We start from the raw sequence: 26,936 nt of genomic DNA, 5'->3' as shown, positions 1-26,936 counted from the left end.
CTTCATATGATGTTATGGAAGCATTATTTACTTACATATAATTATTCAATGCTACTGCTGCAACTTAAAATGTACAACTAATTGACAAACTCAGATTTTTGGTCATGATAATATAGAATCTGGTTGTCCTAAAGTTCTTCCAGATTTCATCAACAATACTGTGCATGTAATATTGTATCCATTTGGAAGTTGACAGGAAACAGACAGTAAACATTACAACATTAGAACAATCTAGACGAGAACAGGCCATTCAGCCCAACAAAGCTCGCCAGTCCTATCCACTTGTTTCCTCCAAGAAAACATCAAGTCGAGTTTTGAAAGTCCCTAACGTCTTACTGTCTACCACACTACTTGGTAGCTTATTCCAAGTGTCTATCGTTCTTTGTGTAAAGAAAAACTTCCTAATGTTTGTGCGAAATTTACCCTTAACAAGTTTCCAACTGTGTCCCGTGTTCTTGATGAACTCATTTTAAAATGCAAGTCTCGATCCACTGCACTAATTCCCTTCAGAATTTTAAACACTTCAATCATGTCACCTCCTAATCTTCTTTTGCTTAAACTGTAAAGGCTCAGCTCTTTTAATCTTTCCTCATAATTCAACCCCTGTAGACCTGGAATCAGCCTAGTCGCTCTTCTCTGGACCTTTTCTAGTGCTGCTATGTCCTTTTTGTAGCCTGGAGACCAAAACTGCACACAGTACTCAAGATGAGGCCTCACCAGTGCATTATAAAGGTTGAGCATAACCTCCTTGGACTTGTACTCCACAGATCGTGCTATATAACCTAACATTCTGTTATCCTTCTTATTGGCTTCTGAACACTGTTGGAAAGTTGATAGCTTAGAGTCCACTATGACTCCTAAATCCTTCTCATAAGGTGTACTCTCGATTTTCCGACCGCCTATTGTGTATTCAAACCTAATATTTTTACTTCCTATGTGTAATACTTTACATTTACTGACATTAAATTTCATCTGCCACAAATCTGCCCAAGCCTGTATGCTATCCAAGTCCTTCTGTAATGATATAACGGATTCCAAATTATCTGCTAATCCACCTATCTTGGTATCATCTGCAAACCAGCTTGTTACTTATATTCCTATCTAAATCATTTATATATATTAAAAATAGCACGGCCCTAGCACTGACCCCTGTGGAACACCACTCTTAACATCGGCCAGTTCTGATGAGGTTCCTCGCACCATCACCCTCTGCTTCCTGTGTCTGAGCCAATTCTGCACCCATCTAAAACATCACCCTGAACTCCCACTTCTTTTAACTTGATGCCCAACCTCTCATGTGGCACCTTATCAAATGCTTTCTGAAAGTCCAGATAAATAATATCATAAGCTCCACTTTGATCGTATCCTTTTGTTGCCTCCTCATAGAATTCCAACATGTTAGTAAAACACAACCTCCCTCTTCTGAACCCATGCTGACTGTTCAGAATAACTCCTGTCCTTGCCATGTGTTGCTCAATCTTATCCTTAATAATTCCTTCCATTAATTTTCCTGTGATGCATGTTAAGCTTACTGGCCTATAGTTGCTTGGATCTGCCCTGTCACCCTTTTTATATAATGGGATGATTTGCCATTTTCTTTCCAGTCCTTTGGAATCTCTCCAGTGCACAGTGACTTCCTAAAAATATGTGTCAAGGGTTTATATATGTACTCACTAGCCTCCTTAAGAACATGAGGATAAATATTATCTGGTCCTGGTGATTTGTTTGATTTCATCTTATTTAATCTGAGCAGCACTTCTCCCTCTACAATTTCCAAATCCCTCAGTACCTCCTTAGTAGTTGCGTTTACCTCTGGGAGGTTATCCACTTGCTCACTTGTAAACACCTCAGAAAAATGTAAGTTTAGGGCATCTGCTATTTCATTGTCTGTATCTTTTAATTCCCCTTTACTATTCCTGATGAACTTGACCTCCTCCTTAACTGTTCTTTTACTACTAAAATACTGAAAGAATCTCTTGGGGTCTTCTTTCGCCTTTTCTGCTATATTCCTCTCCAACTGTCTTTTAGCCTCTCTGATATCCTTCGTAATGGTTGCCCTCATGTTCTCATACGCGCTACGATTCACTTTGCAGTCATTAGTCTTATATGCCTTATACAACAGTTTTTTCCTTTGCAGCTTCTTTTTTAAATCTTATAAAGGATAGTTAAAATTCCTAGCTATGTCCTACATGTGTGCAAGAAAGGGGCAATATGCCAAATATTTAGGAATACAAGCTCCCTAAAAAATCCAAATCAACACATTTCATTTAAGATGTGAAATTTCTTTAATTTATTACTTTTTGAATTGCTAAAATGGAATACATTCTTTAACTTACAAGTGAGATTTTCCTATTTTCTGTTAAACCATGACTATCTTCAGTATGTATTACCACAATGAGCACTGCACAGTATATTTAACTTTAAAGTAGTGTCACATACGTGCGCATGGGAGGCAGCTAAAGAGCTTGAGTGAAGGCAGTTCTGAGGCATGCCGGGATGTGGCGGAGTGCACTGACTCTTTTCCTCCCTTTCCTGTAGACCATTCCCGGGAGATTCCACCTAGCTCTTTTGGCGTCACTTCCGGGACCGAGCCAATGGAAGTAGACCTTACCAGCTCCGGCCCCTCTGATGTCACGTCCGGGCTTGATCCAAAGGTTGATGAACATGTGCCCGATCCTTATGACCTAACTTCCTGTCTTCCCCTTTAAAAGCCTGCCCTTTTACCCTTTTCCCTCAGTCTTGTTTTGGACTCAATGGTATGCACATCAGTGCTGTTTACTGTAAGAAATGACAACTTTTGCAGCCAGGCTATCAGAATATATGGGTGGCTGCCCCAAACCTTCATCTGAGAAGGTCTCATCTTTGTGACAGTAGACAATATATTATGCAATAATACTATATTTCACAATCATTTGATATATATGCCAAAAAGTAAGACCAGAAGAAATTCATAACTATTTGGCATATGCTATTTCAAAATAATTTAAAATGGTAAAAATAATTTAAAGCTGCAAAATGAATATCATGCAAACTTTAGTATAACTGCTTCAAGTTTATGAATATCCTTAACAATAAAAGAAGCAGGAAAAAATACAGTGAAATCAACGTTATTGAATGTTATTTTTGAAGGGAGGGTCGAATTCTGCATAAAGAGGCAAAACTCACTTGTATACTTTGTGATGTTAACATTACTTCCATTCTGATTATCTTGTGCCACTAAAGTGACAATGAATGTGTATCTAGTTGCTGGAATTAAACCAGTCACATTGGCAGAAGAGTGGTTGGTCTGCATTGTTATATTAGCTTCCACTACCGTTACATTGTATGCGACATTGTTTTCTGCTGGTGGAGTCCAGGAAAGTGATGCGGATGTGGTTGAAGTCTCAACAGTAAGGTTCCCAACAGATCCAGGCTCTGTATGTGCAAGAAAGGAATAATGAACAAAATGTTAAACACTGCTAGTTAAAAAAATATATATATAATAATAAAACATTCTTGTGGTTTCCAACAACAAAAGTTTACTACAATTGGAAGGAAGACAGCAAATTATAAAATAAAATCTGTCAATTGCTAATGGAGAGAAATGTGCCTATAATTAGTCAATTTATCAAAATTGTCAATCAAACTGAAAGAAGTACAGTACATATTACAACAACATGTAAAAGTGAACAGAATGTGTGCTCATTACTGTTGTCTTTTTAAAACTCTAAAACAAGTACTTAATCTACTTCTTGCAGTGCAGTTTTTTGTTTTGTGTATCACCGTTTAGTTAGAACTGGCATTAAATATCCACAGCTTAAATTTGAAATACACATACAATATAAGGTTACATGGCATTGCTTGAAGAACATCCAAAATCATACAAATAAGTATAAAGATACAGTAGTGCTAAATTTTCTGCCAAGACAGCAGCTATAACACAACAAAATCAGCTCACCAAATAGTGGTTAAAACTTTATTGTCATTCAGACAAACAGATGAATTCCTTACTCTGTGACTCATGAATGAACTTGGACTACATAAGCACAAGATGACATCTGTTTAGTGAACCAATACTGCCCCACACAGATGCTATTTCTTCACTGTGTCAAGTTATTTTAAGAAAAGGGTTGATATTGACTGGTTGAACGAATATGCAGGCAGCATCTCCAGAGTATGTCAACCAATTAAACTTAACCTTTATCCTTTGTCAATCATAGGAAAAAATTTGAAAAGGATTTTTCGATTAAAGTTTCAAAAAAAGTTATGTAATTCAGCCATTCGCAAAAACATTCTAATACCACATGCACCTAGAGTGCCATGATTCAACAAAAAAATCGTTCATTCTTCATATATAGTCATATGAAAAAGTATGGGAACCCTTCTCAGCCTGCATAATAATTGACTCTCCTTTCAACAAAAAAGACAACAGTGGTATGTCTTTCATTTCCTACGAACATCTGAGTACTGCGGTGTTTTCCAAACAAAGATTTTAGTGACGCAGTATTTAGTTGTATGAAATTAAATCAAATGTGAAAAACTGGCTTTGCACAAATGTGGGTCCCCTTGTCATTGTGCTGATTTGAATGCCTGTCACTGCTCAATGCTGATTACTTGGTTGGATGAGCTCGTGAAGCCTTGAACTTCATAGACAGGAGTGTCCAGTCATGAGTGGTAAAAGGTATTTAAGGTGGTCAGTCTCAAGTTGTGCTTCCCTTTGACTCTCCTCTGAAGAGTGACAGAAAGCATGGGATCCTCAAAGTAACTCTCAAAAGATCTGAAAACAAAGATTGTTCAGTCTCATGGTTTAGGGGAAGGCTACAAAAAGCCATCTCAGAGGTTTAAATGGTCAGTTTCTACTGTAAAGAATGGAATCAGGAAATAGAAAGCCACAGGCACAGTTTCTGTTAAACCTAGCAGGTCTGGCAAGCCAAGAAAAATACAGGAGTGAGCAGGATTGTGAGAATGGTTATAGACAACCCACAGATCACCTCCAAAGACCTGCAAGAACATCTCGCTGCAGATGGTGTATCTGTACATCGTTCTACAATTCAGCACAATTTGCACAAAGAACATCTGTATGGCAGGGTGATGAGAAAGAAGCCCTTTCTGCACTCGCGCCACAAACAGAGTCGCTTGTTGTATGCTAATGCTCATTCAGACAAGCCAGATTCATTTTGGAACAAAGTGCTTTGGACTGATGAGACACAAATTGAGTTATTTGGTCATAACAAAAAGCACTTTGCATGGCGGAAGAAGAACACCGCATTCTAAGAAAAACACCTGCTACCTACTGTCAAATTTAGTGGAGGTTCCATCATGCTGTGGGGCTGTGTGGCTAGTTCAGGGACTGGGGCCCTTGTTAAAGTTGAGGGTCAGATGAATTCAACTCAATATCAACAAATTCTTCAGGATAATGTTCAAGCATCAGTCACAAAGTTGAAGTTACACAGGGGTTGGATATTCCAACAAGACAATGACCCAAAACACAGTTAGAAATCTACAAAGGCATTCATGCAGAGGGAGAAGTACAATGTTCTGGAATGGCAGTCACAGTCCTCTGACTTGAATATCATGGAAAATCTATGGGATGATTTGAAGCAGGCTGTCCATGCTCGGCAGCCATCAAATTGAACTGAACTGGAGAGATTTTGTATGAAGAATGGTCAAAAATGCCTCCATCCAGAATCCAGACACTCATCAAAGGCTATAGGAGGCGTCTAGAGACTGTAACATTTGCAAAAGGAGGCTCAACTCAGTAGTGATGTCATCTCTTTTGGGGTGCCCACATTTATGCACCTGTCTAATTTTGTTATGATGCATATTGCATATTTTCTGTTAATCCAATAAACTTAATGTCACTGCTGAAATGCTACTGTTTCCATAAGGCATGTCATCTATTAAAAGGAAGTTGCTACTTTGAAAACTCAGCCAATGAAAAACAAAAATCCAAAGAATTAAGAGGGGTTCCCAAACTTTTTCATATGACTGTATACAGTACTTTTCATAAAAAAGTAAAGCTGATTTTAAAGTTGGTTATCTGGCCAGTAAATTTCATTCCCTGTAAAATGCTATGTAAAAACAGAATAAGCATAAAGAAACATTTTTAAAAATATAATACATTCCTGTTACTTTTTATATTGTATCAAACAAGTCTGTATTTTATGTAGCCTCTCTTAAAACTTAAAACTGAAGCAAATGGCTTCAGCTAAATAATTTTTTCAAGTAGTCTTTTTTTGTAATTTTCCCAGTTTCTTGCAGGATTTGCTAAAACTTTTCTTTGGACTTTTGTCTGTTTTTTGTTATTTTCCCTGTCTAAACAATTCCACACAACTTCATATATGCTTTGTGATGGCCAATCTTATAATGCTGGTCCTCTGTCCACAGACTTTTGAGGTTCTCTTATCCAGGTGGAGTGTAGTAGCCCAATTAACACTGTGCAAAAAAATGGGGACTAAATTAAAGAGAGCTCAGCTGATGTCACCAGGAAGCACTTCACTTGCAGTGTTTAGAGACAATCCCTCTGCACAGGAGAACAGGACTTCTGATATTGCTCACTGCATAAAGGAGCTATTTCTGAGGACCTTTGTAATCCAGACATTGTGGGACACTGGCTGGCCACTGGTAATTACCATATTGTAAATATCTAGACTTAGACAAACAGTGATATGTTTGACCCATTCCACAAAAAAAACTGCTCATAATTTACAGAAAGTTGACAAGTTGAAGTCCAGTATCTTTGATCCACACTTCCTAAGAGGCTGAATAAGTAAAATGCTTGTTCAATATCTATCTTAGTCATCTGGCAAAAAAAGTATGCACTTTTAACTGTGGAGAGAAGAAATGGTCTTATTGATCTTGTTGTAGCTAATAAATCTTTTTGGAAGAAAGGCAACACGCAGAATATATTGCAGTAAGTGAAAGACCATTAAGTGTGACAACTAGTAGCAGAAGAACTTGTAAAAACCATAACAGGTCATAACCAGGTCACCACAGTATGCAGGTGTATGTGTTAGCTATATCTACTTACTTACATCCAACTTGAACAGCTTTACCCACCCATGGACAGCTGCTTGATAGTGCCTTGCATGTACAGCTTTATCCACACATGGACAGCAACCTCAAGCAAAACTGAAATTAGATATACAGGTAGCTACTTTACAATACTCTGTGTAAGCCTCGCCCGCACATGGACAGCACATATTTGGCCCTTTATGGGGATCGAAACTTGGACATCAGTGCCTGAGGTAAAGCCTCCAACGTTGCGCCACGGCGGCTGGTTTGTTTACTTGGCAGGGTGAAGAACAGAGCATTACATTCATAGGTCTGAATCATAATCTGATTACTGTGGATGATTACCTACCAGGCAACATGTGTGGTTGGTCAGCCAGTCGGCAAGCATCGGCCACGTTCTCTCAGTTGCGAGAAGCAGATCATAGATATGTGATACAGTACCTGCCAAATGATACAAAGAGCACACAACACGTGTTTCACCCTAAATGGGACTCATCAGGTGTATGCACCTTTGCTTCCTCTTACAGGGGTCAAAACTCGGATGTCAGTGCCGGAGGCTAAGCCTCTGATGTTGCCTCATGGCAGCTGGTTCGCTTACTTGACATGGTAAAGATCAAAGTTTTACATACATACAATAAAATAATCAGATTGCGATTCAGACCTATGAATATATATACTGTATATAGTCATGTTTTCATAGACACAATAACACTTAAGAGGGGCTTTACTCTAAATAAAATATCTGTTATGGCATACTGACATGCCAAACTAGTTACTGGCATAATAACAGTGTGTCCAGCAGCTTTCCTCTGGGCACAGTTGTGCATACCTACTTCCTCTGTGCACAAACAGTAGCAAAGTAAGAATATATTTGAACAATAAACAAAGCAAGATGTGCCATTTGCTTTCTTGTTTATAATAAACAGCATAGAGAAAGGATTCTAAAGAGGATACACTGTGGAGACATGGTGTAGTAGTCAGAGGTATGGATAGTTTTCTTGTTACATTTATATTTATTTGCTTAACAGACACTTTAATCCAAAGTGACTTACACAAGCAATCATCAGTCTAGGGACTGCTTGAGAACAAGTGTTACAGGACAACATCACAAAATTGATCATTAGGGCAAACAGTTCATAACAAAATGCAATCTGCTTAAAATTTCTAGGATATAAAACCTAACAGCTAATATGAGACAGAAATTCATCAAACAAAAGATTTTGAATAGACACGAGCAGCTTGTTCCACCAACTCAAACAGAACAAAGAAATTGGCTAAAAGATCTCAAATGTAACTTGATTCAACCAATTTTAAAAGATTTTCTCACTTTGAGGGGGTTGCCTGAAAACAACAGGTAATTATTTTTCCCGGTGAAATTACTCATGTATAGCATATAAAATTTCTCATTATATCATTTATACACTAAAATGGGGCTGAGTCCTATCTTGGTAAAGCCGATCATGTATTTTTTTCATTCACACATGTGCACATATAGTTTCATATGCTGTATATAGTTAGGGCCATAAATATTTGGACAGAGACAACTTTTTTTCTAATTTTGGTTCTGTACATTACCACAATGATTTTTAAATGAAATAACTCAGATGCAGTTGAAGTGCAGACTTTCAGCTTTAATTCAGTGGGTTGAACAAAAAGATTGCATAAAAATGTGAGGGAACTAAAGTATTTTTTAACACAATCCCTTTATTTCAGGGGCTCAAAAGTAATTGGACAAATTAAATAACTGGAAATAAAATGTTCATTTCTAATACTTGGTTAAAAACCCTTTGCTGGCAATGACAGCCTGAAGTCTTGAACTCCTGGACATCACCAGATGCTGGGTTTCCTTGTTTTTAATGCTCTGCCAGCCCTTTACTGCAGCGGCTTTCAGTTGCTGTTTGTTTGTTGGCCTTTCTGTCCTAAGTTTAGCCTTCAACAAGTGAAATGCCTGCTCAATTGGGTTAAGATCAGGTGACTGATGGCCATTCAAGAATTTTCCCCTTCTTTGCTTTAATAAACTCCTGGGTTGCTTTGGCTGTATGTTTTGGGTCATTGTCCATCTGTATCATGAAACGCCGCCCAATCAATTTGACTGCATTTAGCTGGATTTGAGCAGACAGTATGTCTCTGAACACCTCAGAATTAATTTAGCAGCTTCTGGTCCTGTGTCACATCATCAATAAACACTAGTGTCCCAGTGCCACTGGCAGCCATGCACGCCCAAGCCATCACACTGCCTGACTCCACCGTGTTTTACAGATGATGTGCTATGCTTTGAATAATGAGCTGTTCCACGCCTTCTCCATATTTTTTCTTGCCATCATTCTGGTAGAGGTTGATCTTGGTTTCATCTGTCCAAAGAATGTTTTTCCAGAACTGTGCTGGCTTTTTTAGATGTTCTTTAGCAAAGTCCAATCTAGCCTTTCTATTCTTGAGGCTTATGAGTGGCTGGCACCTTGCAGTGCACCCTCTGTATTTACTTTCATGCAGTCTTCTCTTTATGGTAGACTTGGATATCGATACGCCTACCAAGCCCTGGAGAGTGTTGTTCACTTGGTGGGCTGTTGTGAAGGGGTTTCTCTTCACCATGGAAATGATTCTGTGATCATCCACCACTGTTGTCTTCCGTGGACGTCCAGGTCTTTTTGCGTTGCTGAGTTCATCAGTGCTTGCTTTCTTTCTCAGGATGTACCAAACTGTAATATTGTAGCAATTTCTCGGATAGGTTTTTTCTGTTTTCGCAACTTAAGGATAGCTTCTTTCACCTGCATGGAGAGCTCCTTTGACCGCATGTTGTCTGTTCACAGCAAAATCTTCCACATGCAAGCACCAGACCTCAGATCTACTCCAGGCCTTTTATCTGCTTAATTCATAATGACATAACGACGGACTTGAACACACCTGCCCATGAAATAGCCTTTGAGTCAATTGTCCAATTACTTTTGAACACCTGAAATGAAGGGATTGTGTTAAAAAAATGTTTTAGTTGCCTCATATTTTTATGCAATTGTTTTGTTCACCCCACTGAATTAAAGCTGAAAGTCTTTACTTCAACTGCATCGGAGTTGTTTCATTTAAAATTCATTGTGCTAATGTACAGAACCAAAATGAGAAAAAAAGCTGTCTCTGTCCAAATATTTATGGACCTAACTGTATACATACATGTATGTTGTATATAAATGTATATATGGAGGTGCAGCCTTTCTTTGTTTGGGATGTTTATTTGAATGTTTTTCAGATGGTATATATGGAGGAAATGACCAGAGAGATAATTATTCATGTTGATGACTTTTCTTAATTTCCTTTAAATTTTTTTTTGTGTGTACTTTCTTGCTGTGCAGGATACACATTTCCCTTTATTTTTTTTTCTCGTCATCATAATTTTATATATGCAGTGGGTTGGCACCCTGCCCAGGATTGGTTCCTGCCTTGTGCCCTGTGTTGGCTGGGATCAGACCCCCGTGACCCTGTGTTCGGATTCAGCGGGTTAGTAAATGGATAATTTACTAGATGGATAATTTTATATATTGTATTTCAAAGTTTCCATGTTGTACTGAATGTTGTTTGTAAGTGCATGTGTAATAGGTTAGGTTGATTGCCAGCTCTAATTTTGGAGAGCGTGTATGTGTGTGTATAAGTATGTGTAGATGTGCAAGTGTGCCCTATGATGGACCTGTGTCTTATACAGGATTGGTTCCTGCCTTGCAGTTTATGCATCCAGGATAGGCTATGGCTCCACAATACTGAACTAGATTCAGAAGGTTCTAGAATGAATGGAGATCTGGATCCATCTTTCATTTGTTATCCAAGATCAAATTATTCTTTAAGGAAAAGCAAGCAATCTGAAAACTCAAATGATACAGGGCTATTTAAAATGAAAGAGCAGATTTCAAAAATCTATGCATTCTCCACATCACTGGATAGAGGAAATTTCAAAGTTTAAAAATTCAACTTCTAGAAGATTCGAATGACTTCATTTTCATGCAAGATGGTGCCCCGCCTCATTTCCACTTGGAGGTCCGGCGCTACCTGAACGACACCATTCCATGACGATGGATTGGAAGAGGTGGACAACAAGATCTTGCTCATCGTCTATGGCCTCCCAGGTCTCCAGATTTTACCCCCTGTGATTTTTATCTATGGGGGAACATCAAAGAAACAGTGTTTGTTTAACCTATGCCTGCTAATCTTCAAGATTTGCGACATCGAATTGAGGAAGCTGTGAATAATGTAACTAGGGAGTAGTTGACTCGTGTGTGGCAAGAAATGACCTGCCGTTTTGATGTTTGTCACACTACACACGGTACTCGTGTTGAGTGCTTGTAACCTCAACGACCATAGGACCAAACTTTGAACTTTCTTCCATCCAGTGATGTGCGGAATGTGTTTCTGTCTTCTGCACAATTTTTGAAATCTGCTCTTTCATTTTGAATAGCTCTGTATAAGAATTAAAAAAATAACACATGAGAACAGCAGATATATGTTATAATTAGCAACATCAATATCCAAGTGGAATGGTGGCACCTGATGGCAGTAAAAAAATAATCTGCACAGTTCAAGTCTGAAGGTACTGAAATCTACTATTTACAGATGACTTCAAGAGCATATTTATAGACAGCTTTACACCCTTACTGGCTAATTCATCTTTACTTCAGCCACTGGCTTTAAAGGTATCAGTATTTTTGATTGAGCAATTCTTTGTTCCACTTACATTAATAGAGAAGATGAGCACCTACAAGAAACTGAAGGCGAATGTAGTAAGAAAACGGACTGTAAAGACACTGAGGTCAGTCAGTCAGTGTCCAACCCGCTATATCCTATCATAGGGTCATGGGGGTCTGCTGGAGCCAATCCCAGCCAACACAGGGCACAATGCAGGAACAAATCCCGGGCAGGGCGCCAGTCCACCACAGGGCACACACACACCAAGCACAAACTAAGGAGAATTTAGCATTGCCAATGCACCTCACCGGCATGTCTGAGAATGGTGGCAAGGGAATTATATAATTTTTTTATTATCAACAACCTGGACATAAAAGTTTCCAAAACCAAAATTATCTGGATTTTGTTTTGTACCAAGAATGGGAGATGTTTTTCAGGTAATTAGCAAAATTAACATTCATTTGCCAGAGACTATTAATGGTAAGGCACTTAAATCTTTATTAGACGCGGGTAACCCTGTCTCTCCCTTAAGAAAATGTTATGTGAACTAATTAAATGCACTTTTAAGCTTAAAATGCAGGACTAAATTTTTAATCGTGCTTCAGTTTCAGGTATTGTTTTAGATTCACGTGAATGAACTATTAAAGATTTTAACATAATCTATGTTTAGGTTTCATTTGAAAATTAAAAAACATAGTTATACTTATGGTGGTTTCTTATGACAGTGATGGCATTGAACAGTCAGTGTCACAATGCAGATGCCAAGAACATTAATAATGTCAGATGTTAAAAAGCAAATGCATTTATGAATGTTTTCTTCTTCTGGGTCCTATGAAATCCTTTTGAGATGACTTTTGGAGTTTTGCACAGCACGTAAAATGGCTACAATCCTGTTTAGTGTTCACACAGGGTGTGCTTTACCACGGTCAGGGAAATGGTTACTTTCAGTAGCAGTAGAGTGTTGTACCGTGTTAGCCATAGATTGATACAGTAGGGTGAAATGACACCTTTTATTGGCTAACTAAATAGATTACAAATGCAAGCTTTCAAGGCAGCTAATCATCAGGCAAGGTTTAACAAAGAAACTGAAAAATTCTCTCGCTTATATTGGGACAGCAAAGTGATTTTTTTTCTTTCATCTTAACAACCTTTTTGTTCAAATGTTTGCAAAATTAATAAACCTTACATGAATTAACCCTGAAAGAAGAGATAAGATCACCATCACTAGAGAAAGTCCTGTAAGGTTTTTCTTGAAGTGCATTGTCTGTATGATGGGCCACTGATGTGGTCAGCTGGTCAGTCAGTCTGTTAGTCCACATATCTGGTCATAAAACTCTTGTCTCTATTCAGACCATTTTGTAAAGTATTGAATTTAAGCATAATTTTGTATTCCCATTCTCTCCGCTCCTGTTGGGTCTTGAAATTACCCATAAGCACAGTAACCCTCAGATCCTTTATGCTGTGGCCATTACTATTAAAGTGTGCTGCCACCGAAGATGAACACTGTTCTGATGTATATGAAATCTATGTGAGTTCATTCGCTGGCACAGTGTCTGATCCGATTCCCCTACATACAGTCCAGTGTTGGGCCACCTTACGCACATGATTAGGTAGACCATATTAGCAGATTTGCATGTGAACAGACCTTTTATTTTATGATCTTGCTGGCAATGTGATGTAACTACCTGATCTGTCATGTAGATGTGAGCACAGGTGCCACACCTGTTCTGTAGACAGGGAGATGTGCCACTTGCTGCTGAGCCACACATAGAGTTTCAGACAATCAGTTGTTTGAGGTTTGATGATTGTCTGTATGCAAAGAGAGGAGGATCTGGGAATATATCTTTCAGTTTATTGTCTTTCAGTACCATGGGTTGAAGCTCTTTCATATTTTTTTTCCAGATGTGGATGATAAGTTACAAGTAGTACAGTAAATATCAGAAGTGTGAAAGGTTAAAATTAAAATATTGGACTGAGAAAAAGGTATTTAACCCTCATTGTTAATCTGGACAATTTTCCACCTCAGTGTTATAAGATTGTGAACAGCCTTAACAGCGTCTTACCTGAAGAGTTCATTTATGTGAGAGGTATGTCATAGTGCGGTATATGTTACATAGAAGACTTGCAACTCAAACAGCACATTATATTGCATATTTTAAAAGCATGTTTGAAAAACTTTTAAATATTGTAAAATAGCCAATATTATATAATAGAAAAAAATCAAGCACTTACGAGACTGTACAAAAGGAACCTGCAAGAAGAGAAGAAAAAAAATCATTAGGATTTCCTCTGCACATATTATAGAGCTCACAACAAAAGTCTGGTGTATATAAAAATGAAGAAAACAACACAAAACAGAATCTGTCATTTAAATGTTTGAATTACTCAAAAGGGGGAATGAAAAGTTTTTTTGGAACAAAAGGAAATATTTAAATATTTAATTTGCAACTATAGGTTTTCATCATTAACTTTGTCATTTAATATAATATTTGAAAAGAAATAACACTGTAAAAAGGACTGAAAAGTACTGATCTGGTCAAGTCCACAACTATTTTTATTATATTTTTGTAAAAACAGAAATTAAAAATATCATAATGAGAACATTGGTGGCACTGTAGCGCAGTGGTAGCGCTGCTGCCTCACAGTTAGGAGATCTGGGTTTGCTTCCCGGGTCCTCCCTGCATGGAGTTTCCATGTTCTCCCCGTGTCTGCGTGGGTTTCCTCCCACAGTCCAAAGTCATGCAGGTTAGGTGCAATGGTGATCCTAAATTGTCCCGTGGGTGTGTGTGGGCCCTGCCCGGGATTTGTTCCTGCCTTGTGTCCTGTGCTGGCTGGGATTGGTTCCAACAGACCCCCGTGACCCTGTAGTTAGGATATAGCGGGTTGGATAGTGACTGACTGACTGACTGATGATGAGAACATCAGCAAGCCATATAATCAAATGCTTTCAATCCAAATCATTAAAAACAAGAAATGGAAACTACCTAACAAACTAAAAAGAGCAAAACCTTGTAGCCAGTGTACCCTGTGAACTGTGTTTGCTCGATTTTACTGCTTTCGTTTACTTTAACAAAATAAAAATAAATAGAGATTAGGTATTCAAAGTGTATAATTAATCAGCGCGTTTTTTGACTCTTCCAGTGACATATACTGTACTTCATTCATATGTTTTGTAATGGCGCCATCTACTGTTTATAATGTAGAGGAACATATTTCTTATTAAAGCAGCTTAGAAACATTACATGCTTAAACAGATATTAAATAAGCTGTGTATCAGTTTTTACTATTTCACATAGATAATTTGAAGTCAAAATGTCCAATACATTTTACATGCTGTTCAGAAAAGTTTAAGGTAAAATTAGCCCACACTAAAGTTGTCAATGTTTGTGTAATGTGGAAGGAGCTGCTTCTATGAGTGACTTATACACCTCTGGAGCAGAAGTACAACCACTCTTTAGTCCTTATTTAAAAAACACACAATTAGCTTTTAAAATATGTAGTGTTGTCAAAATTATATTATCTAATGATGATGAGATATAGCAGTGTTTCCCAACCTCGGTCCTGAGGGCACACTGTGGCTGCAGGTTTTGTTCCAACCAGCTTCTGTTTTTAATTGGACTCCTGGACTAATTAAGTGATGTTTTATTTCCCAAATTCTGTGTTTTGGGAACAATACAGAAATTAGAAAACTAAGTTTGGTAAAAATATACAGTATATATATATATATCACCCAACCCCCTATATCCTAACTACAGGGTCACAGGAGCCAGTCCCAGCCAACACAGGGCTCAAGGCAGGAAACAAACCCAAGGCAGGGCACCAGCAGGGCACACACACACACACTACGGACAATTTAGAATCGCCAATGCACCTAACCTGCATGTCTTTGGAGTGTGGGTGGAAACCGGAGCACCTGGAGGAAACCCACACAGACACAGGGAGAACATGCAAACTCCACGCAGGGAGGACCCGGGAAGTGAACCCAGGTCTCCTAACTGAGAGGCAGCAGCGCCACCGTGCCACCATACAATATACACACATATATATATACACACACATATATATATATACACAGTATATAATATATATATATATATATATATATATATATATATATATATATATATATATATATATATAGTATATATATATATATATATATAGTATATATATATATATATATATATATATGTGTGTGTACCAAGCAGTTATATGGGAATAAAGTATTTTTTTCGTTTTAACAATATTTTCATCTTGATTTTCATTCTACTTTTCTAGGTGTTCTAATTACTTAATGAATCCATTATTTACTAATTAGTGGGTCTGATGCTAAAGTACTTGAAGCCTTTGATTATTCACTGTTGTTTGGCAGTGTGTCTGCTCTGCTCATTTTTAATTGTCATTAATAAGATACAACAAAGGGGAAAAACTGCACAGAGAAGGGGCACAATATAATGAACAAGAGAGAGTTAAGCCTTTAAATCAATAGCAAAAGCAGAGATATTTGTAAATGTCTTATAAATGTAAAACTTATGCTGTTCATGTGCTTTTCTGAATGCAAAATAAAAGAAAAAAATAGCAGCTAATTAAATAAGGTCAGCGCTATCAGGTGTTGTCACTGATTAGGAAGCTGGTTGGAACAAAAACCTGCAGCCACAGTGTGCCCCCCAGGACCGAGGTTGGGAAACACTGAGATATAGAATAAGTTTTATTCTGACCAACATGAATCTCGTATGCTTGAATGTGTAAGTACTGTACCAGATACAGACTGACAGTAGTAAACAGTTTTGAGGATGCAACATCAAACTTCAAAAAAAACATTCTAGGAAAACTTCAAACGTTATCTCATTAGCCCATTTAAAATTAATTTAGCTTGACTTACCACTAATTATACTCTGCTTAACGTAGATAGTTCTACACAGAATGTAATCCATTAAGCTTGAAATATTCACAATATGAATCATCAATTAACCACAGCAGATACAGTGCCTCAACCTGACATCTCACTACGGGAGCAGACAATAGCGTTTATTTCTTGGTTATTACTTTAACTTAACCCTTTAGGACTGTAGGATAGGTTGAGATATTCCTGTAAATCATCTTGCACATATGAAGTATTTTTTGTGAAGAAATTGTTTCCGCCATTCAAACCCTGTTAACCTTGTATGTTTCCTTCGATGTAGGCCTGGGCAATATATCGAGTGCCACGATATGAACAATACTTTTTAATACATCATTTGAAAATATCACAATGTATTCTGGGCGTGGTGGGTAACGCTGCTGCCTTGCAGTTAGGAGACCAGGGTTCGCTTCCCGGGTCCTCCCTGCGTAGAATTTGCATGTTCTCTCTGTGTCTGTGTGGGATTAATCTGGGTGCTCCGGTTTCCTCCCACAGTCCAAAGACATGCAGGTTAGGTGCATTGGTGATCCTAAGAGTGGTGGCTCTGCGGCTAAGGATCTGTGCTGGTATCCAGAAGGTTGCCGGTTCGAATCCCCGTCACTGCCAAAAGAGATCCTACTTTGCTGGGTCCTTGAGCTAGCCAAGGGTCCTCAATCACGGTCCTGGAGAGCCGCAGTGGCTGCAGGTTTTTGCTCCAACCCAGTTGTTTAATAAAAAGCACTTATTGCTAAAGTAACACTTCTGCTTCACTTTAGTGATTTTGAGCCCTTATTGCTTAATTTTGTCTTAAACAGCTATTTTAATTGCTCCTTATTATCAATAACATGCAAATGACAAGAGAGAGCAGCATTTCTCCATTTAGCTTATTTACATTTACACCTGTGTGTATTTATCTGCACTATTGGGTTTAATTAAATGCTTGGAAGAAAAATGAAGAGAAAAAAGTGAAGGACTGAGAATTACTCGTCCATTTTAGCCTTCAAATCATTTGCATGATAGAAAGGGAAAGAAAATCTAGGATATGAGAATTACCTGACATAGCAGAGTTAATTTAATTTCATAGCTTGTTAGTGCTTTATTGGCAAGAATTGCTTTCTAATTAAGCAACCAGGTCAGAACAAAAACCTGCAGCCACTGCGGCTCTCCAGGACTGGGATTGAGGACCCCTGAGCTAGACCCTTAACATGTATTTGCTCCATGGGTGCCGTAGAATGGCTGACCCTGCGCTCTGACCCCAATGTGAAAAACTAACAAATTCCTAATACAAGAAAATGTATAAGGCAAAATAAAGAACAAAAAGTCCCTAGTGTGTGTGTGTGTGTGTGTGTGTGTGCCCTGAGGTGGACCATGGAAGCTGTCGTATCAACAACCTACTGTAACTTGCTTTATTTTTTCTTCACATATAGTCTAGAATAAATGTGCACTTGTTTTGTTATACTTGTACACCAACATATGTTCCTGTGTTTGAGCGACACGGGCATGCTCAAAAAATAGACGTGTAATGCCACGAAAAGTGCACGCAGGCACTTCAGTTCGCAAGCATTGGTACGAGAATGCAGTCACAAGTACACTGCAGAGCTACAGCGCATCTTTATGTGAAAACAGCAGTGTCAGCTTTAAGGATCCTGAACACGACTGAGAGAATGAAAAGTGAATAAAAAAAAAAAAACTAACCTTTACAAGTATCATAAATTACACCGGCTGTTACACACTGAAATCAAATGTATGTTTATATTTTAAAATAGTATGAATAAGAGCAGTTTACTTCTCAAAACTGAATCGTGCGGGATCAAACTAATGACCTTTTGATTACTAGTTAGCAGCTGATACCATTACGCTACCGTGCAATTGTTATAAGTATGTGTCAATGTGGCATGCTAAGGTGGCTTTTTTTCTGCATTTATATTTTTGAATTAAAGCATACTTGTTCTGTTATATTTGTACCTTTTGTGAAAGTGTTTCTTTGATATGTGGACTTCTTTTATCAGCACATTGAGATAACAAAAGACGCTGGCGAAGAGGTGAGAACGGTTTTAAGAAGCGATTTAAGGTGGGACGGATCTACGAGTTTTTTCGTAGGCTCTGGTAATTCTAGTGTTAATAGGTTCCACCAAACACAGTCTGTAGTGCATAATTCCTACGGATTGGGGTACATCCTAAACCCGGTCTTCATTTGCATGTCATTTTATATAGTATTTTAAGCAAGTATCATCACAATGTAGCTTTAAAACTATAACGTAACAAAAAAAGAACAAATGCTATATACAGCATACAGCTCACTGTAGTCAGAAGCACCAGCATGAGCTGCAGCTGGTTAACAGCGCGCTTTATAACCAGATATAATAGCTTTATAACTAACCTGCCTGCGCATCTTGTGAAGTATTTGTGTAGTTTAATTCCTTAGTTTTCATACAAGTGTACATGAATCTTGTCCAGCTTGTGGTTTTGTTCCCCAGTTTCCCCAGATGAACTCCAGCATTTCTGCCTCATTGCTTACCTTCCTCGCCTGTCCTCTGATTGAGTGGCTTTGAAGTTCTGCCTAGATTGACATTTTTATAATAGATTATGATTTGGATTTGTTAGTTCTGAGTAAACAGCACATGTAAGGGCACCCCATTTCTGTCCCATTATTACAATTACCAGTTTATTTTTAATTCTTACTGATTTTGTTGCAGTGCAGAATAAGCTGTTTTTGTATACTGAGATATATTCTCAATGCCTGGAGTAGCACACTGCTGTCCAGCTTTGTGCAACGGGTGTGGTCAATGACGTGTTCAAAATGACATCACTCAGATCCCCCTGGGCTCAGAGGAAAACGCGGGCATTGTGACTAAAGCCCACCTCCTGCTTAGCAAGAATGGCTTAAACGGAGGCAGAAGTGGTAGGTGTTGTGCATGATGAATTATTGCCAAAAACAAAAGGTACAGATGTAACTTGCATTGTATGGAAATTGTTTGGCTTCACACAGAATGATACAGAATAAATGACTTTTAATATGGAAACTTTGCAAGAGAGAAGTTGGAACAAAAATCGGCAACACGTCAAACCTATTCAACCCTTTGAAAACAGAACATGTGGCAAAGTATGAAGAATGTATTAAACTTCGCGAGGCCTCTGCTCAAAACGCAACAAAGCACACTGCTGCAAAACATACCAACCACACTGACAGTAACTTTCTCTCATTGTGTACCGTATTAAAAGTCCTGCCCCAAATGCTAAGGAAATAACAGCTGCTGTAACATATCACATTGCTAAAGTTTTGGTTCCTTTTGCTACTGTTGAAAAACATGGACTTCAGAAACTGAGTGTGATAAATCCCCAAAATATCCATCCATCCATTATCCAACCCGCTATATCCTAACTACAGGGGTCTGCTGGAGCCAATCCCAGCCCACACGGCAGGAAACAAACCCCGGGCAGTGCGCCAGCCCACCGCAGGTCACATACACACACATCGGACAATTTAGGATCACCAATGCACCTAACCTGCATGTCTTTGGACTGTAGGTGGAAACCGGAGCACCTGAAGGAAACCCACGTAGACAACATGCAAACTCCACGCAGGGAGGACCCAGGAAGCAAACCCAGGTCCCTTAACTGCGAGGCGGCAGCGCTACCGACTGCGCCACTGTGCCACCCTCCCCAAACTATCCTTCACCAAACAGCAATACTTTACCAAGGAAACACTAGTCAAACTGCACAATGAGATGAAGGAGAAAAGTTTGAATCCTCTTCAGAACGTAAGCCACTTTTACACCCTATGCAGTCTGTGGACTAGTTATACCAAGTAATCAGAAGTAAGCCTAACGGTCCATTTTACTGAGAACTGCGAGATGAAGAGCATCTGTCTTCAGACAGGCCATGTGCCATATGACCATAATGGAGAAATGATTGCTCCGGGGCTCAGAGATGTGCTTAAAGCATGGAAATTAAACAATGCACAAGCTTGCACTATCTACACTGCCAAAGTGATTAGAGCTCTTGATTTGAACAAATGGAAGAGACTACAGTGCTTTGGTCACCAGCTGCATCTAGGAATCGGTAAGGGGTTTTTGTCTGTTCATGCATGTGCGCGTGTTTAAAATTAAATGATACTGTTAAAAATGAACAGAACTGTAATGTGTGTTTGGTTTTAGAGAGAAGCATGAGAGATCCCCACATTGAATGGGCCATTTGTACTAAAGTAGTTAAGGCACCTACTCCTACGCTAAGTACAGTCAGAAAATTGGCTTTCTTGCGATAATGTTTACATGCGTTTTTTTATATTTTATTTATGCCTGTGCTACTATAAAGTAAATCATATAAAGTTATTACTGTGCAATTAGATCCAAATAATATGAGAACAATCTAAATGCGTGACTTCTTTCTAAGTAAAATTGAATAGGAAAAAATATCAATGCATATCGCATATCAACCTGATTTGAATTTTGAGCCATATCAACCAGCCCTACTTCCATGTGCTATTTCCATTGAATAATGTTAGGGCACAAATGTAATAGATATCCGAGATCCCACGCTGACCCAGAAGATATTTTGATCTGCTGTTAAGTTTGCTTACAGTATACAGCCCTAAACAATACACCAATGTCTTAAACTGAAAAGACCTTGAACGTCCCTACCACTGTTCTACATAACCACGACTACAGTTCCTGATCTGCCCTGTGACTCCATTACATTCTGTAACACTACAAACAAAGGCTCATCTCACAGAGGCATCACCCAGACTTACATTTCAACAATATACCAGTTAGTGTGTTATGTTCTACAACTGCATATCCTCAGTCTCACTGTAGAAAAAATGTAATTCAGTTTCTTCAATTAAAAAAGAAGCAAGTAGACAGTCAGTCAGTCGTTACTTGCCATTTTTTCCCAACAGTGATTGAAATTAACCGTTTACTCAAAAAAGAAACAAAAATACATGTTTAAAAATGCAGTCTCTCAGAAACTTGTTAGCAATTCAGAGTAAAATAAAATGTAAATATTTGTAGCTTTGTGTTCAAAATGATTCAATTGAAAAGATTATAAAGCAGCAAACAATTTTATCTGAGACTTTATGCAATGGGTTAATTATTAACAGCTACCAGGATTACATAATGTCTACTAAAACTTAGTTTATATTAAATACATTTTAGCCACAGCATATAACAATTGCCTCAATTGTCTCAAGGTCTGTTTTGGTTACTAAGTATTGTTCTCTTATTATACCTTCTAATCTTACATATTATTTATCATTATTTCCAATTAATTGACAATTATCTATGGCAATGCTGTAATGGGCATTGGTGCAAGCAACGTTTAACAATTCTCCCTGAATATGATAAAGAATCTGACAATAACTACACGTTAATTCCAAAATCATGTTTTATGATCAGGATGAATAATCCAATTCATTGCTTGCTATCGTATTTTTATTTCTTCCTGGAATCTTAAGGGCAGTACCGCTTTTGTGTTTAATTGCACATTCACAGTTTAATTAAATACAGTGCAAGCTTAGCACTTTTAAGAGACTGACAATAAAATAAAACAGTACATTTGCACATGTAAAAAGACACAAGCAATACTGCAGATGTTATAATGTCTTTCTTTGATTAGAATATAAAGATACTGACTTATTTTTTAGCTAAAATTATGGTCAGTTAACTGGAAAACGAAAAACTCCAGTGAACAGTAGATGTGTAAAAAAGTAAAGTTCTTTCAGGGTTCACGGCACCTTGTAACTGCCAAAATCTGCTGCCTGTTTCCATGTTCATGGACAATTTCATATGGCACACAGTGAAATCCACAATTACATAAACCTTACAAGTGTAGTGAAATGTGCTTGGCGGAGTGTTAATAAATGTTGACTCCATAAATTCCCAACCTAGTCTCATTTCTCAAGTCATGGTGAAAACGTTGCAATTTCGTCAGAGAAACAGTTGGATCAAATGCTACAGCAGGATCCAGAGAAGAGACAGAAAAAAGTAAAAAGTGCCATGATTTTATTTTTGCATAAATAGCTGATAATAAGTGTTTTATTTTTGAACAAGTAAATGGAGATTACTAGAATATGAACAGTATAATCATCAGCTCTATTGAGGATGTGCCAGACTAAAGTGATGAGTCTTCAAACAGAGGTTTAAATTTTACGACGCAGTGGGCTGAAACTATCAAAATGGTGTGTTTATTAAAAGTAAACCATCTCACTATTATAAAAGAAAAACTTGAGAGGAGACGTGACTATTGCCAAGAGATTTTTTCAAGTTGGTAGGAGGTGGCAGAAGGGGAACCGCCCTCCTCTCAACCATTTCCGGTTCACGGCCCACTCCCACGGTCCTCTCACCTCTCATTCGCGTGAATGCTTCTGTCAGACACAGTTTCTGCACTCTCTGCTCTTATAAATTTTTACGTTTTTCTTACTTTTAAGTTCCCAATAAAAGAAGACTTATGATGTCCAAATGTTATTGAAGAATTTCATCCTGAAGGGTTATCAACAGAAAAAATGAGTACACAGGCAATCCTAGCACAGACAAACGATGAAGTCATAAGAATTAACGTGAAAACTGTCGATTGGTTACACAGCAGATTGGCTAAATGCATATTAATAGACTATACTAAAACAGTTGGTGGTGATGGTGCGTTAGATGAAAACATCAACCTACAATATCTCATAGAATATCTACAACCATTAACACCATCCTGTCTTCCACCGGCTGAATTACTGTTGAAAGAAGGATGTATTGTCATGTTGTTTCGTAATTTATGTCTGAGTGATGGGCTATGCAATAGGACAAGATTAGGTGTATTCAAAATTGGTCGAACATTTCTGATATGTAAACAGGTAGACAGGTGACAAGAAATGTAATGTAGTACATCTCCCACGGATGACATTAGACACCAATGGAGATCTTGATATGCCATTCGTATTAAAACGTTTACAGTTTCCTGTTAGAATTGTTTTTGCTATGAAGGACAAACATTCCAAAAAGTTGGTTTATTTATTAGAGAAAAAGAAACGATATTCACTCATGGGCAGTTATATGTTGTGTTGTCACGATGTAAGTCCAAGCACAGAATCAAAATTCAATGCGATGTTCACGAAAAGTTAATTCCAAATATTGTTTTTACTGAAGTTTTACAGTAAAAGCACAAGTTTAAAAAGTATTTGTGTGTTAATTTCAAGGCTAAACAGAACAAAAACGTATAACGCAACGAATAGCTCTAACACAAAATGAAACATAATTTTCTTTCAACTTATTACACTTTACAATTTTTTACTATGATTAATTACTTGCTGTAATGTAAAATAGTTAGTTCTATTATCCATGTGTAACAATTCTGATGAAAATAACAATCTGTTTAAATTGTACATCTGCTTCCCCATACGCGAGCTGCAGACCTGTGAAGTGGCTAGCATATAGCGCCTACCCGGAGGTTGGCGACTGAAACGAGCTGGGGGCAAAGCTCTCTAGTTCAAGAGAAAAAAAATTACAGAAGAAAATACAAGTACCAAAGTACATGACACAGCAACATCATCTAATTCCTCTCTTTGCCTATATAAATGGGTGGTGGACACCTACCTGCCTAGCGGATAAGCTTACTTACCTCAAAAGTACTACTAAGCACCCCCTTTCTCACCTCTCATCTCTCTGTTTACCCTGCTTTCTGTGATCTTCTATGGAGTCTTTACAATGGTGTCTCCAAAATCCAGTTGCAGAGTATATCACTAAGCCCCAAGTCTAAAAGTTAAGTGATCTGCTTTGCCAATCCCAACAGTTTTAAATCCTGAGCTATAGAGTATAAATAGTACTCTGGCATAGCAGTTTTTAATATCCAGAAGTGCTAGGATGGTATTGAAGTAAAAGGATATGGCATCATTTGTGGATTGCTTATGATAATTTAGAAGCCAAAAGTGCTCCAAACTACCTACTATGTTCAATTCCTCCCAGCAACAGACTCTCAAAGCGCTTCAGCAAGAATGGAGTGAGTGCTCCAGGCCTGTTGTCAGTGAGACATTACAGTTTTATTTTCCTTGTCTTTTTGAAGCAAATGAGACCCACACATTTCTCAGTAAAATATTGTCTGTGTCTATAAATACACCAGTTAATTCTTTGTTACAGATTTTTTAAAAATCTATTCTGAAATTCAAGAAATTATTTATAATGGGTTTCCCGCCATCTGACGGCCAGGATGTACCATCTGGGATGCCACTTGTGGACCAATGGGGTGCGTACTGCCACCCTAACCAGACACAGACAGGCAGGCAGGACACAGGTTCACCACACAACACGCCTTTATTTACAGCCAGGAAAGCGTTTCTTCTTCACTCCCCCAAAGTACAGCACAGTCCATACAGCACCGCAATACAGCCCTTCTTTCAGCAGCTAATTCCCAGTCCTTCTGTCTCCACCCCTCCCTTGTAAGCTTTGTCGTTCTTCCATCCGACTCTGGCTCTCTGAATGGAGTGAGGCGGCTCCTTTTAAGCAAGTCCTGGAAGTGTTTCAGATGGCTCATTAATCGGACCTTGAATCACTCCCAGGTGTGTCTCCCATATAGGGCTCCTGCAGCTCCCCCGGAACCCAACAGGACTGTGCCAAACTGCCAGCATACCCTGTGAGAATCCATGGTGCCAGAGCCGCCCAGGAGAGCTGCCCTCTAGCGTCCAGGGGAAGGTATTGCCTTGCTGATGCTCTCTCCCCCGGTCCTTCCATACAGTTGGTGTCCCTTTTAGGTAATGGTCGTGGCCGCCTATCACAATCCTCATTACATCATCCACAGAAAGAGAAGAATGAATCATACTGTGCTACAGGCAACTGTACACGATAATCTATTGTAATCAAAGCAGGTGTAGATGCATTACACTCATAAGGATTATCTGAACATCGCTGCTGTGTATTTCTTAAACTCAGAAGCACAGCGACCTACAAATATGCATGTTCAAAAGAAAAAAAAAACGCTCTGAATTGGCTTTTACAAAATGCTTCAGTACGTCTAGAATAGTTTTAAGAACAATTCTACAGCTGTTAGATCTCAGTCTAGTCTATCATTGATAGGATAAGATGTAATGTGCTATCCTGGGTGATCCTTACTCTAACAATTCTGGTTCTTATTCTCCTTTTCTATAGGAACAAAAATCAAGTAAACTTTATCTTGAAGGATGATAAACATGTGCTGGACAGACAGACAGACAGACAGATAGATAGATAGATAGATAGATATGAAAGGCACCATATGATAGATAGATAGATAGATATGAAGGGCACTATATGATAGATAGATAGATAGATAGATAGATAGATAGATAGATAGATAGATAGATAGATAGATAGATAGATAAATATTTGCCCCTAAGGAGAAATTAAAACTTTACAGAAACTCAAAAAAAAAGAATATATGTTTAATTAAATGATAACAAAAATGATGAAGAAGGCTTCATTATGATTGCCTCCATTTAAGAACATCATGGTTTACTTCACTGTCATTTAAATTATATTCAGCAGAAGTGTCTTAAATTCAGCTTCCTCTTTTACAGTCAACAGTGAAAACATTTTTTGGTTGGTATATGCAAATCATTTCTTGTAACCACATTTATAAATATAAACTGCTCACATTTAAGCCAAGAGACAAAAAACAAGTACCTGCGGGCTTTGAAAGTAATGATCAAAAGCTCATATATAGTTTATAAAACCATCGCTTATTTTTTCACAGAACAGAAATAAATCATTTTTTTTTTCAACAATTCTACAACATCAGGAATTAAATTAAACAGTAAGCAAATGCATCATTACTGTCTTGTCAATGGGACTAAAATTTTCTACTTTGATTTTAATGCTGTATATTTCCATTACATTTTTAAAACACTGTACATATTTACACGTGTTCTGTGCATAATTTTTCTGATTTTACCAGCTAAAGCAGACATAACATATCATAATGATTGTGCTAAAAATCCTCATTTCCAATTGAAAATGTTGCTCCCAACAAACAACTATAACAGCCCATTTGGTGGGGGCATGTTGAACGTCTTTTGAATATTTCAGGCTTCCTGTATTACCATTGAATCTAAAGTAAAAGTAAATAGAAAGTACATGGCAGTTTAAGTTAAAATGTTTTATTTATACATTCATAATGGAACTCAGTTAAGCAAATTCAGGGTCATGGTGTGTTCAAACTATCACAGAGCTATAGGACATAATGGTGGAACCACCTCTGGATGTGGTGCCAGCCCATCACAGAACATACTTGCACACATATCCAAAGACGGGTCAGTTTTGAGATGCCAATTAAACTAACATACATGTCTTTGGAATGAGGAAAAACAACCAGACCCTTGGTACCCAGAAAAAGTCATGGGCATTATGTGGGCACTCTAGCAGAGTCAGACTGCCTCCCAGGGCTGTAGCTG

At 38.1% G+C, this 26,936-nt stretch overlaps 1 protein-coding gene across 7 annotated transcripts in view; it reads right to left on the bottom strand.

Annotated features, from left to right (window-relative positions):
• The window catches only part of LOC120515558 (receptor-type tyrosine-protein phosphatase eta-like), a 156,182-nt gene that overhangs the window by 79,391 nt on the left and 49,855 nt on the right, over positions 1-26,936 (bottom strand). For all 7 annotated transcript variants that reach the window (XM_039736647.1, XM_039736670.1, XM_039736654.1 and 4 more), the window contains exons 2-3: positions 13,888-13,906; positions 3,166-3,414 (exon numbers count right to left, since the gene is read on the bottom strand). In XM_039736647.1, the coding sequence (XP_039592581.1) occupies positions 3,166-3,414; positions 13,888-13,906 (268 nt within the window). The remainder of the gene's footprint in view (positions 1-3,165; positions 3,415-13,887; positions 13,907-26,936) is intronic.

This window comes from Polypterus senegalus, chromosome 1, assembly GCF_016835505.1.
Source record: "Polypterus senegalus isolate Bchr_013 chromosome 1, ASM1683550v1, whole genome shotgun sequence".
NCBI lineage: Eukaryota > Metazoa > Chordata > Cladistia > Polypteriformes > Polypteridae > Polypterus > Polypterus senegalus.
The sequence above is the reverse complement of the archived record's forward strand: the minus strand, read 5'-3'. Positions and strand labels throughout refer to the sequence as shown.